Consider the following 19,279-nt stretch of genomic DNA (forward strand, 5'->3'; position numbering starts at 1 on the left):
CAAATTGAATTTCGTTAGAACAGTTTTGTATTTATGGTTTTTCAAGGTTCATTTGCAGTGACTATTAATTTAATTTATTAGTTGAATATATTGTGATAAGCAATAAGTTATCGGAATACATTAAAAAGACCCCATTTAACACAAAATAAAATTTGTTTTCGTTTATTTATCTTTTCTTGTGCATATACGGTAGTGATTTTATGTCCAATATTTATTGATATAATTAAGAAAATAAGATAATTTTTATTTGTAATATAAATTCTATTATTATTTTATTTCTATTATAATACTATTCTTATTTGTCATATACAATTATTGTTGGCAATATAAATTCATTCTGCCTCATGTATTTATTAAATTTTCAATGCTAAATCGTAAAAAAAAATTATTAAGCAGACTTCCAAAAATTTGTTAAAGTCTTAGAACGATCCTGTAGAGTTGTGAGAGGTAAATAACGTTTAGCTCTCAGAGCTCAACGATGTAGAGTTGCAGGAGCCAAACGGTATTGTTACCATAAAAATACGTTAACCTACTGGAACTTTTTACAATTAACTAACTACTATAGAGTTCCTATAGCAAAATTTTGTTTTCTCCGTGTATATTTAGCAAACCACGTTATATTGTTATATAGCATTAAACCTTTTATGTTCACACATTTTCCGAGCATACGCTATATGTATATGAACATAAAATTACATATATGTATTCGTCTCAGTTTCATTGGTAATATATATAATATACTCACGAAGCATTTTAAAAGCCATCTGAAACGAGACCCGAACTGAAAATGCAACAGGCTCTTTATACATGAGTGAAAGAGAATATGTAGACAGTGTGTATGTACGTAAGTATGCATAGTAGTAAAAAGAGTGAACAAAAAACAAACTTTGTATAGTATGGATTCAAAAGGTAGTTTCTTATATAAATATATTATCAAGTGCTAAAAGGTGGTAGCGGTCTGCTTGTCAGAAAAATTTCTAAATCACGGGCCGTTGATTCACATCGGCCTTATAATCATGATGCGTAGAAATATTTTTTTCATTAATTTGTCAGAGAAAGCATGCAAGAGAAGTGAGCATTGTTTTTTTTTTTATTTTTACGTCTTACAAATTCACAATTTATTTAATTGTTTTATGTAACAAAAACATTTATAAATAATATACATTCTAAATAATAACAATATTTATAGTTAATAGTAATATTAATATTAATACAGTTTAAAATAAAAAATATGTAATTAAATCGAATGAATTAGCGATAATGATACTATACGAGAGTAAATAAAATGAAAGTGGCAGTGAAGATTTTGTCCTAATTAGTTGGCTTTTGAAATAGAAAAATATTCAATGATTCATATACGAAATATTAAATAATTAACTTTTGCGCTTGGGCACGACCAATTAAATTATACATTTGAATTAATTAATTTCTTGAATAAGAATACTTAGAATAGAATTTGTAAACTTGTCTAATAATGTACCTAAAAGAACATCTTTCTCACGCGGTTGCATTATGTAGTATGTATGTAATAGATAAAGTATGTGCATTAATGGTTAAATTTGTTACATAATTATTTTTACAAACTCTACCCATATAATTTTCGTTTTTATGCATTATACATTTAATTATTAACTCATCACAATCGCAAATGTTTGACTGCTACTTTTTGATACGTTTACTTAAAAAGACAACATGGTATCTGTGTTAAGATATCCTATAGATTGCGTGACTAAATGAACGGCAAATGAATGGAGTTCCAATGGGAGATGTCTCCAGCATTATATATTTAACCCCTTTCCATTGCAACCCCTACTCTCTTTTAATTTGTACTCGTACCTGTAACATTTCATGTGATCTGAGTATAACACACATTCGACAATTCCTGTTTAGCTTATTTTATTTTTTTGTAATTGCTCTTTAGTTATAATTAGCTAATGATTGTCATTTAATAACTGTTTTAAAAAGAGAAATAACGTTACTGTACTTTTAATCATACTATGACTGTAATTATTGACTATGTACTTATACTCAAATATCAAATGCAGTTTATTAAACGGTACTTAATTTTTTTTTTTTTATATAAATTATCTTTTACTCTTTAATGAAGTAATAATTTTTCACGACTACAATGGTAGTTCCCAGTATCACGATAATTGCGTTTTTTTTGTCTATAAGTATTTTTATTTTGTGTATTTTGTGTTATCTTCAATACATAATTTAATGTAATAGACACAGAAAAATTCGATGTCATTCAATTAGAATTAATGAAAAAAAAATTTTTTGTAATTATTTTAACAAGCCGTAGCGCATGCTCAGATCAGTTTGTAAAATAAATGTCGGAAAATAATTGGCATAAAAATGATATCGCCGTTTACTTGATTATTCATATTACAATATAGGCATTGGTTTTAATTTTCGAACTTTTTCACTTACAAAATTTGTCGACAGTAACATTTTTTTTTTTTTTAATTTTAATTTAAGAATTATCGATTAAATACAATTTTTATTGAATTTGAAGTATTCATAACTTTTTAAGATTTCAAGCAATTCGCTTTAATATAAGTTTTTTTTTTTTATTCGCTGTTTATAACTCATCAATAAGAGCATATTAAGTTTTTATTACTGAACATTTGAACATTAAATTTCCAAGATTTTTTGTTACAAAACTACATTATATATTTGCTCTTGAAATATCAATGCCCATCGTGATATACGTACGTATAGGCTAGTCGAAAAGTACGAGTGTATACTCAATATTTCTTCGTGATGATGTTTTTATGTGCACGCGATCTATCCATAAAAATGCCAGACCATGGCGTTTCTCTGTCTCGAAAATGACAGACGGAAAATCAAACGTCGAAATTTACTTCATAAATTAAGTATAAATGTAGAAACAAATAAAAAAAATTAATTTTTTCACGAAACATTTTGATGGTTTCATTTCTTAATGCAACAAAAAAATAGAACGTATAAGTATGAGGTGTGCATTATACATATATACAGCTAAACAATTAGTTACGGGATAGAGGATATGTGCCAATTATACGAACCAGGTGACTTGAGGTATCCAGAGCGCGAATGTGTAAAAGATTACGTGGTGGCATTCTTCTCGTTATGTATTTACTCGTCCAGAGCTAGAGCGCCTACGGCAACAATAACCTGATGTAGATTTATTATTATTATGTATAAATGAGTAAGTGTATGCAAGTACTGAAATTAAAGAAAAAAAATTTTTATTCAAGACGAAATTACACTATTTATTGCATTATTAACACTTGAAATCATTTAGCACTTTACCATTATACTCAAGTGTCTTCTGATACTTAAAAAAAATGATGAAGCAAAAATAGTAAAATTATCGTGGTAATTAAGATATAAAAATAGTTGTAATGAGTTCAGAATCTGGCTAACATGTCATTGTTCGTTGCAACAGTCAATAGAATGTCGTAATAAATGCAATGAACTTTTCTTCACTCACACATTACACATAAAAGAAAAAGAGTCTGTTCTAAACAGTATTAAACAGCAGCAAAAGAAAAAGCAGTACAGAGTAAGAGAGCAAAGACATATTTACAATTGACAAGCACAAGCCACAAACGGCCTTGTCTTTTGCATTCGCCGCAATGTAGTATATACCATACAAATAATATATACATTTATATATAATTGTACGTGGGTGTTACTTTCTTGGCTTATAAATACCTTTCACCGATACTTGGCAGACGACATGGACGCCTCTAGATTACTCTTTGTCTTTGTTTCTATAATATACGGATATTGTAGGTATCTTCCTTTTGGCAAAGAGACAAGATTAAGGGCGGCCACCCGCTACGATAATTGAACATTAATTGCGGTCTAGACTGCTAATTGCGCGGAATAAATTAAGTGGAAACCTACGCAGAGATGAAATACTCAAGGATTACTTGGTTGTAGGACAAGCGACTTCCGATCAGGCTTTTACTATCATTATTATTATTATTATTTATTTATCGCTTAATTGTTATGTTTAACTTCCCGAGCTTGTTATATTTTGTGTGATTAATCCTGTTTATTTATTCACTTGGATTAATTTAAGAACACGCTCATTAATTTTCGATTGATTTTTAATTTTAACATTTCAGTCATTTGTATTATTACTTTTATCAATAATAATACATTGCATACAAAAATAAGATAATAATAATAACAATAAATTAACTTATTATCTTGAAAAAAATATAATTTCAAAATAATTATATAAGTTAGCAGATGTATTATTAATTTGCACTTAGATTCTATGAATTTATTTGTAACTATGAAAAAGTCTCTCACAATCGCTATCACTATATCATAATATCATTAATTAATCATAACATTAGCCATTAATTAGTAGATTAGTATTATATTTTGAGTTGCAAGACCCCAATCCCATTCCTAATTTGTGTTTCAGATTTCCTTAAATCTCTTGGTGAGTCTGTGTCAGCTGTCGCTAGAGTCCAACATCAACAATAATTGTCACCTGTCAACAAGTACTAACAAATACTCATTCACTGCCCCCAACCGTAATTATCTGTCCGATAGTAGATAAATAAATCTAAAAACCATGTTACGAAATGGAGAATCCAAAGAATCGAGAGACCGCGAAAGAACAAAGCAGATTATATTAAAAAAGCGATGAGTCAAAATAAGTCTAAATCATTTGGATTTTTTAGTAACCGAAAGCAAAAAAAGTGTTTGATATCCGGTAAAAATAGAGGTATCCAAAACCAAAAGTTTGGTGCAACAAAAGATGTTGGGTGTGAGTCAACCAAGCAATCCGCCATCAAGTTTAAGACACTCAGCAAGCTTTTCGTGTCTTCAGCGTACGTCAGGTGACGGAGCTCATCGTGCTAGAACGTCAACTCTTCCCCAGCAACCAAATCTCCAATTGTCAATAGTCCAACATCACTATGCTGGTCCGAGTTCCCTTCAACCCTCCTCCTCATCATCATCATCATCTTTCTCACGCCGTTTAGAAATAGATTATCTACCAGAAAGCAACGAGTATGGTTTTGTTCACAACACGCGACCAAGATTAAGAAGCACTAATTCTACAGTATTGGGGGAGGAACACGATCACCACTGCCAGAAACAACAACAACAGCATCAATTGTTTACCCGCGATTCTGTTGGTATTTATGACGAGTCTGCCAAAGTAAAGAATCGCGAGCTTATAGAGTCATCAAAGTCACGCGAAATTGCCAAGAATCAGAATCCCTTAAAGGGAGCGTTAATTCTTTTCACCAATTCTACTTCGTCTTGGTGGAAAGCCAAGCAGCGGGAAGAGCTCTCAGCCACTTCCCTTGTTACTCCCTCCTTGTCCTCATCGTGTGCAACTGAAGGAAGGAAGTGGTCAAACGAGGGAGCAGCTATGACACCTCCATCAACTTTGTCTGAGAGAAAGTGGCTCGGTCCATCTGGTTCAATACCTGGGAGTGAACGCAAGTGGTCCTGCAATTCGATTGTCGCCTCACCAGGGAATGAAAGGAAGTGGACGACTGCCTCGATATCGCCAACCTCAAATGGACAGGATCGAAAGTGGCGATCACTCGGAGCACTTCTCAGGACACCGGTCACTAATTCAATGGGTTCGCATGTGAGTCAAAACTCGTTTAGTCAGAATATGAGTGCTTCCATGATTGAAAATAGCGCAAGTGAGAGTTTCAGAGAGTGTTCAACTGTTGGTCCAACTGCTAAAACACTGAGATATCCTCAGCCTACCTCCTATTCGGCACGAGTGTCCAAAACCACCAGGGACACTTATCGTGACAGCAGTGATTACTCGCAGGCAAGATCAACGAAAGTCAGTCGGAGGCTTTATCAAGATTCTATCGAGGCGACTGAGAGTGCCGGTGAAGAGCAGAGACGGAAAACCAGATCTGAAGACGAATCCACTCGAAATAAATCCACTCGTGATATGTCTAAGTGCGACAGAATACAAACTATTGAAGCACGGGCAACATCCACGCGTTCCGGGCGTGCCCAGAGTTTTTATTTACTTGATGATTTTTTAAAACCACATCCCCAATCGAAATGCTCATTTAACCTTCACTTACCTTCACATTACTCATCGAAAGTTAGTACTGAACGCAACAGCAAGTCCAGTGATAACAAACAACCATGTACTAACGGGACGAGAAACTTTAGCAACATTACACCACCAAGACGGCATAACTCTAGTTCAGACAGTCTTGAGGTTGCTACCAGTCCTCTTCCACCTCCGGTTCCACCACCACCGCCTCCAGAGGTCAATACCATCAAAGATAAAGATAAGCTTGAAATTAGCAAAGAACGTGAATCTTGTCCTTGCAGAATGTGTTGGGCTAGCTTTCAGCAAAAGACTTTTCATGATGAGGTAAGTGAAGATCATTAATCTATCAACAGAAAAATGAATACTATTCAATTCGACGTGGCTTACCAGTTTAAAAATGTCATGCTCTGTCATCATTATATGTATAAATGTAATATAACCTGGAGAAATTGAAAAAGTTATTTTAAATGTAATATTCGAAACCAAGTTAGTCGTATAAATTTAATAGATGACTCTCGAGTCTGCACAACTATAAAAATCATTTTTCATGTTCAAGGAAACGTTAACATTTGCCCTTTAGCGACTTACAAAATTTCAATTGAGCGCGAACCTTATTTTCCACCCCAGGTCGTCTGACAATCTATTTCTACACGCGATAGAAAAGACTCACATATACATATATTTGATATATATCGTATAAGTCTAGATCTCTTGGACTCAACTCCTCTCGACTGGTACTGATTAACTTTTTTTTTTTTTTCAATTTGCCGTCGCCGTCACAGATTCTTTTATCCTCATAATTCGACGATGCATTTTGCTCTGATTTGTAAAGAGGAAGTAGGTTTCAAAATTAATTGTCCGTGGCATAACAGTAAATTATTTTTCTCTTTTTTTGACTAAGTAAACTAAATGACAAATGTAATACATTTTTTTTAATTTATTGTTGACGATTTCATTGAATATGATTGAAATAATTTTTTATTTTATGTGTTTTTAACTATGATTTTATTTTATGAGAAGACTACATGCAACAATAATTATTTCGCATAACGTACCCGTTGTTTTTCAACAAAAAATTTAATTAATACACTATTGCATTTCGTAAATAATCACATTTGACAAACGAAAATAATTTTACTAATATTTGGTTATTATTTACTAAAATTCAGAATTAAACTTTTTCAATTACCGTTATTATTCAAATAAGCATCAATATTGCAACATGCTCTACATATCTTCAATTGAAATTGATCACATTCACGATGGTAATAAAGATCGTGAGCGACGGGAATACTGTCTTGCAATCCAGGATTAGAAGTTATTCATTCTAGTCGAAGAGTTTCTATGCTTAACGCATTCATTTGGATCTATAAAGAGGAAAGGACACTTTTGTAACTTTGTAAATTTTCTTTTTCAGTCTTGTATTTAGTTGGTCTATCAGAAATCTTATATTATAAATAAAAGTACTATGTGCAATCAAAGTTTACTTGAGAAGAATCACAGGCTACTAGATTGTTAACTAGCGACTATAACGAGTAGGTCATACTGTATTATGTTGAAACGAATCATCGATCCTTGACGTTGATGATGAGTCTCGAAATGTAATTGATCAACCGGGCGTTGAATCATTATTGCAATTATTGTATTTTATTTGAACAACATGAACTTAACTGTAAGAAAAAAAAAAAAAAAAAAAAAAACAATCAGAAAGAATTACGAATTTTTCATTGTAAAAATTAAAAGGATTGTTTAATTTTATTACACCCATAAAATTGATTTGATGAGCATTGAATAAACGGTTTGTTGAGGGACATACAGCTTAAGTGAATGACTGTCACATTGTCATAATCTGTTGGATATAGCTTAAATGTCATTAAACTACTACTTTGATGACACTGAGAGTGGAACCAATATAATAATGCTTTTAGGAGACTGCTAACAGTAGAGATATTTGCTGTTTGGTGTATACAGAAAACGGGAAAATCGATTAAGCCTACGGAAACATCAAACAAAGAGCGTGTCGTTGAGATATAGAATAATCGATCGGCACGTCATTGTAAAATAAAAATAAAATATACAAAGTTAAAAAAAATTGTTAGACAAAAGCTAAACCACACGAGATATTATATTATCTCTTGCATATATTTTATGTTGCGTTCATTCGTGAACTTCCGAGTAAACCGCGATGGCTAGAGACAACAGGCTTTTTTATTGATTTTTATAACTTTTGTGAATTTATAAAAAACATACATGTGTAAAATGTATAATATAATTTTAACAAACTCATCATGAAGATTGATATTTTTTTGAAATTATTGGATATTTTCAGTTTATTTTAACCAGAAATTAGAAATCACTTTTCTTTTCTTCCAGGTAATTAATCAAGTCTGATACTTTTTATTGAATCCCGGAAAAAATAGACCTGGAAAAAATGTTAAAGTTACAAAAAATTCATATTATTTAAGATTTATTAAATTATTATTACTATTATAATTTTTATTTTATAATTTTAAATAATTTTAATGAAATAATATGAATTTTTCATAATTTTAAGATTTTTTTCGGGTCTATTTTTTCCGGGTCTATTTTTTCCGATTACCCTTTTTATTAGAGAAAATTTCAAAACACAAATTATTAGACGTTTGAAATTGTACAAAAAAATCACATACGAAAGTTAGTAAGTTGGGAAAATCAATTCAATTATAATTTTTCTATCAGGCTGAAATTCGCTCGAATCGAAAAACTCGAATCAAACCATTCGAGTCATTATAGTCAGCTGCAGTTGTGTTAATATTAGCGTGAACAATTTATTTACTTATAACTTTTCTCTGACAAATTTTCACTCGAGGTTATAAAAGAAGTTTTAGTAAATAATCACTTAATTTTTTTTTACCTTGATTTGAAACGACCGTGAGAAAACTTTTTCTCAAAATACTAAATAAAACAAAAACTTGAATTTTTATTTTATATTTACACATGTTCGTTATCTTCGAAGAAAATCTTCGATTATTTCTCAGTAAAACTACTCGCCTGTGACGACTGGATTACCTAATAATATTATTATTGTTGAATTTATACTTCATCCTTTTAAAGAAACTAATTATAAACTAAATTGCCATGGTCGCTATCAAAACAAAATGTTATGATTGAACTCCTTTTACACTATAACTAAATAAAACGATTCATTTGTATTTATTAGTATCATTGTTCATCATATTCTTTAGTATTAAGAATTAAGAGAAAGGTTTAATATATTGTAATAGATGAGTTCGTTATTTATTTTTATACTTATTTGAAGTTTCTAACTCACAATTTAACCTACTATAAATTAGTTTCTTAGATATAATTCAGAATTATAGTTTCCTGTTGTCAATCTTTATTTAAATGTCACTAAATCATATTTTACTACTCAACAATAATTTTCTTTCGAAAGCAGTTTATAAATTTTCAAAATTATCCATTGTTAAAGTTTATATTTAAAAAATTAAGAAAATATTTAGAATCTGAATTTTTGACAGTTAGTACCAAAACCATTTAAAACGATAAAGTTATACTTTCGTTATATTAACGCATAATTTTTAATGTTAAAAAAACATAACTATAACAAAAAAATTAGGAAAACGGTTGACCCTAAAGGCCATCTCTGCAACTTCCCGCTAATTCCGTTAATACATGGCCGTTTTTTTTTTAGCTCTTCGAGCTCAAAAATACAATCTGTGTGTTCTTTTAAGCTCTCCGAGCTCAAAAAGATACGTTTTCTGTGCTTTTGCGCTCTTTGAGCTCAAAAGTCTGATGGAAGTTTCATAGAACACTATTTTTTGAATTTTCAAACCGCAATAACTTTTGAATGAATGAACCGGTTTTTACGCGGTTGGCGGCATTCAACGCAGTTTTTTGAGCCTCATAAAGAATTTCTAAGTTTCAATTGGTCAAACTAGAAATTTCGGAGTAACTCCGAAAAAACACTTTTTTTGGTTTTCTTTCGTTCACGATATCTCTCGAACGAATCAACCGATTTTGACCGGATTGGCGGCGATCGACGTGGTTTTTCAAGGTTGAGAGCTGATTAGTTTTTTAAATCGATCGGTAGAGCCGTTTAAAAGTTATTCCAAAAAAACCACTTCTGAAAAAAATTTTTTTCCTATTTTTTTTTTTAGATTTCTCCAAATTTCTCAAAATCTATCGGTCCGAATCGGTTTAAATTTTCATGAAATCTAAGTTTGGCAAAGACCTTTCAAATGGCACCAACCGCGATGAAATCGGTTCAACCGTTCAAAAGTTCTAAGAGGTTTACATACTTACACACATACACACACACATTCATACATACATACATACATACATACAGACAGACATAGTGACACTCTCGCGGGAATAGTCAGGGAAGCTTTCTAGGACCTCAAAACGTCGAGATCTGATGAAAACTCGATTTTCGAAAAACGGGGTAGAACCAATAACTTCCCGATTTTTGAAAATTTTCAATTTTCTTAGCGGGAAGTTAAAAATTGACGATAGGAAATATTTTATGACTTATATTATGTAAATAATATCAAAGTTTGATAATAATTATTGTCAATATTTGAAAGTTGAGTCCACTCTATTGTTAGTCTCATAAAATCGGAAAATCAACTCGTTAAAGTATTATTTTCTTTTTTTAAATGTATTATATTTATTGCGTAATTCGGTAGTTAAGACTACTTCCTGATTTTAATTGCGCTAATATATTAATTATTTTTCAAGAAAAACCCGATTGATTTTTTTAATTTTAATGAACAAAAATAGAGTGAACCCTACTTGAAATTAATTTCTGATAGTTTTATAAAATGATATTATAATTATCATCAAGTTTTATTAAAAAATATAAAAAACAGTTAACCTTGCAGGTTAGTCACAAAATGTTCTGTCATTTTTAGCTTCCGGAACTCAGAAACGCTATTTCCCATACGTTTTCTAGCGTTCTAAGCTCATATCATTTTAAAATACCTTTTGAATTAATGAAAAAATGCTTGTGATGAGCAAAAGAGTACTTTTTGATGAAAAAAATAGTACTCCAAATAAGAGCTGTAAATTTTGGAACCAATTTTTATGATGCTTGAAAACAAAAAAAAATCTAAAAAATAGTTGATCCTGCAGGCTATCCCTCGAAATTCCCGCTATGTTCAAAACGCTCGAGAAATTATCTATTCTGAAGTTTTGAGCTCAAGAACACAACTTTTATTCTTTTTCGAGCTCGAAATTCTAGTGGTTTTGAGAACATACTTTTTTGAAAATTTTGAACTACGATATATTCTGACCAAATCATTCGTTTTTATGGAACTTACAGATATCAATGCAATTTCTCAAGCACGAAAATATTATTCATTACCTACCAAACGATTCGACCTAAAATTCGGAAGTTATGTTAAAAAACACTTTTTTGGAATTTTTTAAAATCAAATATCTCTCAAATGAATCGATCGATTTTGATGCAGTTTGCAGCAATCGATGCAATTTTTCAAGAACGAAAAGATCATTTTTTGCTTACCAAACGATCCGAGAAGAAATTTTGAAGTTAGATGAGAAAAACGACTTTTTCCAAATTTTTCGACAACGATATTTCACGAACGATTCAACCAATTTTGACCGGTCCGGCGGTGATCGACGTAGTATTTTGATGTTAAAAGCTGATTAGTTTTTTAAATTGATCGGTAAAGTCGTTTAAAAGTAATTCTAAAAAAACTATATTTGAAAAAATTTTTTTTTGTTGTTTTTTGGAGATTTCTTAGAATTTACTGTTCCAAATTGTATTGAAAATCTAAGTTCGGTCAATTCCTTCCGAAGGGCGCCACTTGAATGGCGTTTAAATCGGTCAAGGAGTTCAAAAGTTATGAGAGGGTCACACACACACACACACACACACACACACACACACACACACACACACACACACACACACACACACACACACACACACACACACACACACACACACACACACACACACACATCCATACACACATACAGACATAGCGATATCCTCGGGAAAATCGTCGGAATCGCTTTCTAGGACCTCAAAACGTGGAGAACATATGAAAACCCGATTTTCGAATATCGGGATGAAACCAATGACTTCCTAATTTTTGAAAATTTTCAATTTCCTTAGCGGAAAGTTGAAAATAGCAAAGGCACAATATGTTTCAATAATTTTTATTATTACCTAATCTTTTATTGAACAAAATCAAGTTTTAATGTCATATCACTATAATATATCTTACGTGTAACTCGATAAAGACGACACAGATTAACGAATCATCGACGATCACAATCCTTATATTTTATAATATATCGATCGCAATGATATTTTCCAATAGTTGCCGAGTCACTAGCATTAATCGAGATAAATTTCTCTTATGTCAACATTGTAGGCATAACATCAATGTCAATGACAACCAATAAAATATGAATGAAAAAAAATGAAAATTTCTAAGTTATACTATCAGATAAAAGATCATTGAAAATTTATAAGCGATTCTTAAGAGTCACAAAGAGACTAGACCTTTTTAGGGTTAAAAAAAAATATTATCCGATTATATGATGAAGACAAGAAAAGAAATAAAGCAAAACACTATAGTAAGGGGTGAACTGTTGAGATCAAAAAGACACGATAGACTGATGACGTAGATATCTTATGTTAGAATCTCAACTTTGGGGCCGACCCCTGTCCATCGAACCCGAGGGTGATTTATGGTCATTGACATAAAATGAGATCGAGAGAGGAAATATTTTCTTTATTATTTACACTAATATACTACTCAAAAATTCTATTTATATTAATATTCACTAGATTTATCAATTGTCTGAATTGATGTTTATTCATTAGTCATGTCATATCTTTTCGATTTTTCCCTACAAGATTGGACTATTTATAAATAAAGAACCAATTTATATGCTGTTACTGAGTACAACGTCATTTGCCCTATATTACGAACAATTGAACGAAAAATGATATTAATTAAACTTTTATTTTTTAACCATACAAAGTTTGTAACTAGACTATAATAGATTAATTTTTGTTTTTATATGCCATTATGAGTATTCATAGTATGTAATCGTAGAAAACCAATGATTGAAAAAAAAATTAAAAAAACGGTTGACCCTAAAGGCCATCCCTGCAACTTCCCGCTCATTTCATACTTAAGCGTACAAAACTGTATTTATTACGTTTTTGAGCTCTTCGAGCTCAAAAATATAATTTTCGTATTATTTTGAGCTCTCCGAGCTCAAAAATCTGCTAGAAGTTGAATAAAACACTATTTTTCGAATTTTTAAACCGCAATAACTTTTGAATGAATGAACCGATTTTTACGTGGTTGCTGGCATTTAATGCAGTTTTTAAAGCCTCATAAAGAACTTTTAAGTTTAAATTAAATTGATCGAACAATGAATTTCAAAGATTCCCTAAAAACGATTTTTTCGATTTTTTTCGTATAACTCACGAACGAATTAACCGATTTCGACCGGGCTGGCGGCAATCGACGTATTTTTTTTTATGTTAAGAGCTGATTAGTTTTTGGAATCGATCGGTTGAGCCATTTAAAAGTTATTCCAAAAAAACCACATTTAAAAAAAATTTTTTTTGCAGTTTTTTTGAGATTTCTAAAAATCTACTGGTTCGAATCGGTCTAAATTATAGTTAAAATCTAAGTTTAGTCAAGCTCTTTCGAATGGTACCAACCACGATGAAATCGGTCAAGCCATTCAAAAGTTATGAGAGGTTTACTTACGACCGTGTACACACACACACACACACACACACACACACACACACACACACACACACACACACACACACACACACACACACAGACATACATACAGACGTACGGACATCATCGCGGAAACATTCGGGGAAGCTTCCTAGGACTTCAAAACGTCAACATCCGTTGAAAACTCGATTTTCGAAAAACGGGGTGAAACCAATAACTTCCCGATTTTTGAAAATTTTCAATTTTCTTAACGGGAAGTTAAAAATACAATTGATTTTTCGATAACGATTAGTTTACGATCGTTACATACATGTTAAAATTTTTTGTGGAAAAATGGTCAATTTGTATTTTAAACACGATCGAATGGAAATCAAACAATAATGCGAAATTATTTTCAGTTCATGTTTAGTGAAAACAAACTGATGAAAAAATTCTTTTAAAAATCTTGAATTGAATTTATACAGAAAAAAAGTTTTATTTGAACCAAAAATATTAACGAGAAAAATCAATATAGTCTTGGTCCAAGTAAAATTTTTCTTGAATCAAGAAACTTTTCGTTGCTTAAGAAAATTTTATTTCAGCCAAAACAATTTTTTTCTAAAAATCGTTTTTTGAATAAAGAAAATTTTATTCTTCACTTTTTCTTCTGACAAAATTAAAATTTGAAATTGTATGAATTATATATTTTCTGTTTGATGATCTTGAAAAGCCTTTTTTTTCAGTTTGTAAAAATTTTTTAGATTTTTAAAATGCACCCGAAATTGGGGGTTAAAAACTGTAGAAATAATTTTGGAGGTACGAATTATTGTCAGAGATTCAAAATAAATTTATAAAAATGTAAAATATTTAATTAACATCATAATTTCAAACCTGTTTGTGAAAAAATTACTGAATGTGAAACATATGGGGATTCCATGCCAAATCGACCACTTTTGAACTCGACCCCTTTAGATTTAGCTGAAACTTTATCATTCTTTTCTACCCTTTGAAAAACATTTTTGAGAATTTTTTCAAATTTTTTTGTTCAACCCAAAAAAAGTTTTGAATTTCCCAAAGAAGTGGCTTTTTTATTTTCACGTAGCCATAACTTTTATAGTCATTGACCTTTGGGTACCTTTTTTTTTTTTAAAAATTTTTGTTTTTGAATGAACTTTATGAAAAAATACACAAAAAAATTAAATATGATCAATTCTATAAAATAATCGGTTTTTTTTTAACGAAATCGTTATTTTTTCAAAGTTGGCCGCGTTTTTTTTTTTATTTTTTTTTCTCAAAAAAAATTTCAATCAATTTGACAACTATTCCCACTCATCCCGGGCAGGGCCGATTTTTTTTATTTAATTAAAAAAAAAAAATTTATTATTTTAGAAAATTTAACAATTTTTTTTTCAATTAAATAAAAAAAATTTTTTGTTTTGTGTTTACAGTTTCTGAAATTTGAGTTGATGCATTGATAGTTTCCAAAATTATAAATAATTTCCTTTGTTTCTTAAAAAATAAGCAAAAGTTTTTCTTTTCATAATACCATAAATCACGTGTCATTTAGAACATGAATTTTCTTATTTTTAAACATTTCAAATTTTCAAGTTTCAAAAATCTGAGAATTATGCTAAAAAATAGTTCATCATAAGTTATTTAACTGCAATTTTTTTTGAACTACTAGTTTTGGTTATGATGCAGTTTGCAGTTGCTTTTTAACGAATACATATTGAAATCATTTGACTAATATGCAAAAAAAAATTTTTTTTTTGCTAGTTGATTTTCAGAATTTAGATTAAAAACAATAGATTTCCAAATTTTTGCAAATTACTAATTTTTTCAGCAAGAAATAAATAAGAAAATAAGAGTTATTCAGTATACATTTTCTTAAATATTCGAAAATTACTATTAAGGAGGTATACCACGTAAAAAAGGACACCAATAGGTTATGGCTATTGGTTTCTTTGTCGCGCGCTAGTGCTGCCTCTCTTTACAGACTATCGCTCACTTCCACTCACGTAAAATATCGAAAGTCGCTAATTTCAAACATTTTTTATAAAAAAATCAGTACCGCTCGTTTATGTTATTTTTGATAAAAAATACTTGTTATAACTTCAATTAAATATTCTCGAGAAAAGTATGGTTGTTATTCAATAAAATGTTCACTCTAACTACAGTCAGGATAGGGAATACATGTTAAATGTACGATTTTTAATTGCTAATATTTCGACAATTAGCGCCACAAGGACTATAAAAAAAAATTTATTCGTATAGAGGGCACTTAAGGTAGTTGGGTCATGCGAGCAAAATTTCAAGAAACCTTCCAAATTTATAATATAAGTAATTAAATGCATGATGCTCATGCTGTTAAAATTTGGAGACGATTTACCACTTTTAATCAAAGATAATTGCAATTGAAAATGACATTTTTACACAGGCGGTATGGGAAAAGAAAGAGAAAACTGCGAAGTTTTATTATTTTTATGTTGAAGAAATTTTAAGAATTTCACGAAAAACTAATATTACTTAGATTATTACATGTATAATTACTAGGACCCAAAAAAAAAAATTTTTTTTTTTCCAAACAGGCTTAAAAGTTTCTTTTTGGTGTAAAAAAATTACTGTGAAAAGATGAGCCCTTAATATTAATATTAAGATTGTCCTCATCGCATTTTTTTTTTAATTTCCATAAGAATAACACAGGAAACATTTTTTTGGCTTTTTCTGATTTTTGTGCCGTTTAAGCGATTAATGGAATCATAAATAACTGTTCTTATCTTTATAGAGAATTGAACGCTCTACAAAAAAGGTTTGATAAAATTTTTTGATTTGTCCACGCGTTCAAAAGTTATTCAAGATCAAAGTTCAATTTTTCAAAAATTTGATCGAATTTTATAAATTACACCGAAACTGTTGGTTTCAGTGTCAAAATAAGGATCAAATTTTTCTTGAAACATACATTGGACTTGTGATAAATGTTGACCAAACATTTTTTTTTATTCAATCAAGTAAATATGATGCTTTTAAGAAATTTTTTTACAATAAACCAAAAAAATAAACAATTTTATTTTATTATTATGTTCATTTTCATATTATTAATAAATTTTTCTCAAAAAATTGCTTATTTATTTATATTAAATATTCATCTTTGATGTGGTTTTTTATTACAATTCGGAAAACGTCGATGGCCACGAACAACCTATAATAAATACTGCAACTGTTTTTCATCTTTGGTTAGGCAGCAGTTCTATTCTTCAATTAATGCAATACCCCGTCGTTCAGCAATGTCGTTCGTTACTTTTGAAGTTTTAAAAAATTTCAGACAAATTTTAAAACTGTAATCATTGGGCCATGTAGAAATATCTTCTTCTATGAAATCGGAGGGTAATTAAAATTTTTTAAATAGCTAAACAAAGTCGCTCAAATCGTTATCTAATAACAATTTTAAATTTAGCATCAGGACGTTTGAAACTGTACGTATAGGTTGGACAACTACCAAGAAAAACTAAAGATAATAACAAAAGATTTTGATAATGATCTCGAGGATGAGACATCTAAAAAACCAAATTAATAAACATAACTTGAAAGTATTAGTTTTGATTGTATTAAGGAAATATAATAAACAATTTTTACCTGTAAGCAATCATTTATGAGATTAATCATTTTTATCTTATCTTCATTCAAAGCGCTTGCCACAGTTTCATTCTCTATCCCACTTTTATATTTAGTTTGATTAATGTTATCCCATCCTTTTTTAGAACGAAGAAAAATCGGCAAGTTTGGACCAGACGTAGTGTACCAAAAAACTTCAAAAACTCTTCGTAAAATAATTTTTAATACATGATGGCGACAAAAAAGCCGCACCAATTTGGACACAAAAAGGAAGCTTCAAATTTGTCTGGAATTTTTTAAAACTTTAAAAGAAACGAATGACGTTGCTGAACGGGGTATTGCACTAATTGAAGAATATAAATGCTGCCTAACTAAAAATGAAGAACAGTTGCAGTATTTAATACAGGTTGTTCGTGGCCATCGACAACGTTTTCCAAATTGTAATAAAAAATCACATCAAAGATGAATATTTGATATAAATAAATAAGCAATTTTTTGAGAAAAAATTATTAATAATATGAAAATGAACATAATAATAGAATAAAATTGTTTATTTTTTGGTTTATTGTAAAAAAATTTCTTAAAAGCATCATATTTACTTGATTGAATAAAAAAAAAATCATTGGTCAACATTTATCACAAGTCCAATGTATGTTTGAAGAAAAATTTGATCCTTATTTTGACACTGAAACCAACAGTTTCGGTGTAATTTATAAAATTCGATCAAATTTTTGAAAAATTGAACTTTGATCTTGAATAACTTTTGAACGCGTGGACAAATCAAAAAATTTTATCAGACTTTTTTTGTGGAGCATTCAATTCTCTATAAAGATAAGAGCAGTTATTTATGATTCAATTAATCGTTTAAACGGTACAAAAATCAGAAGAAGCCAAAAAAATTTTTCCTGTGTTATTCTTACGGAAATTGTAAAATTAAAAAAATTATAATTTCTCACGTAATCCTCATTTACTGCGTGAACAAATATTTACCAAATGAAATAATCTTTTGAGCTTAGATAGCGTATTATACTTCATCACGGACGCTGTTTGTCTGATGTGATGGTATGTGTCGATAGTTCATTGCTACATTAGATAGAAGCACTCTGCGGGTATAACACGTAATTCAATCTTAATGGGGTTGCTGAGTAAACATTCGCGACAGCTTATTCGATCAGATGACCCGGAATAAGAAGTACGAACAATTTCAAGCTATAAAGTCGACAGTTGCAAAGTATAATTCTAAATATAATAAACCGTCAAATATTGAACTACCAGAATAGAACTTAAATTCGGCTTCCAGATCAAATCAATCTTACTATCTAATTGTCACCGAAAAAGTTTAAAATTTCTAAATTTATTTTGTCTTTGCTGTGGATTATTTATTCAGCCATGTCTTCTTTCGTTTCACTTCCTTAATCGACATGCGTTGAGTGTATTTGTATATTTTTTTTCCTGTTTATTTGATTTTAGTCGGTTTAAAATGCGTTTTTACTTAAAGTATCATCAATGATAGGTACAAATAAGTTTGTGAGTATTTAAAATAGGTAAAACTCGAACAGTGACCCGTTTCATGGTAAGAAGGTATTCAGTTTGAACTATTTCTGGACTACACGCGCAAGCCCGGGCGTTTCTTGTTTTATTTCACATTCTTGCCTTGTATTCAAATATAGAACCAATATTATTTCATTAGAATATAGAAAAAAAAAAGCCCGGCTGGCTGATATAGCGCTAAAATATTGAATTATCGCGAAAAATGATGTTTCAAAGAGTACGAGTACCTCTAATTTTATATTTGTTTTCAAACATCCAACCATAGAAAAAAATTTTTTTACTATACAGTACAGAAGAATTTCTATATAACATCGATTTCAAATCAATTGTTCTATATTGTTTT

The 19,279-nt window shown here is 30.2% G+C and overlaps 1 protein-coding gene across 2 annotated transcripts in view; it reads left to right on the forward strand.

The window, feature by feature from the left end:
* Positions 1-4,429: 4,429 nt before the first annotated feature.
* LOC123258502 (probable serine/threonine-protein kinase dyrk2) overlaps positions 4,430-19,279 on the forward strand; it is a 113,872-nt gene continuing 99,022 nt past the window's right edge. For both annotated transcript variants that reach the window (XM_044718551.1, XM_044718553.1), the window contains exon 1: positions 4,430-6,373. In XM_044718551.1, the coding sequence (XP_044574486.1) occupies positions 4,769-6,373 (1,605 nt within the window). In that variant the 5' untranslated portion in view covers positions 4,430-4,768. The remainder of the gene's footprint in view (positions 6,374-19,279) is intronic.

The sequence above is a fragment of the Cotesia glomerata genome, linkage group LG2 (assembly GCF_020080835.1).
Source record: "Cotesia glomerata isolate CgM1 linkage group LG2, MPM_Cglom_v2.3, whole genome shotgun sequence".
In the NCBI taxonomy this organism is placed as follows: Eukaryota; Metazoa; Arthropoda; class Insecta; order Hymenoptera; family Braconidae; genus Cotesia; species Cotesia glomerata.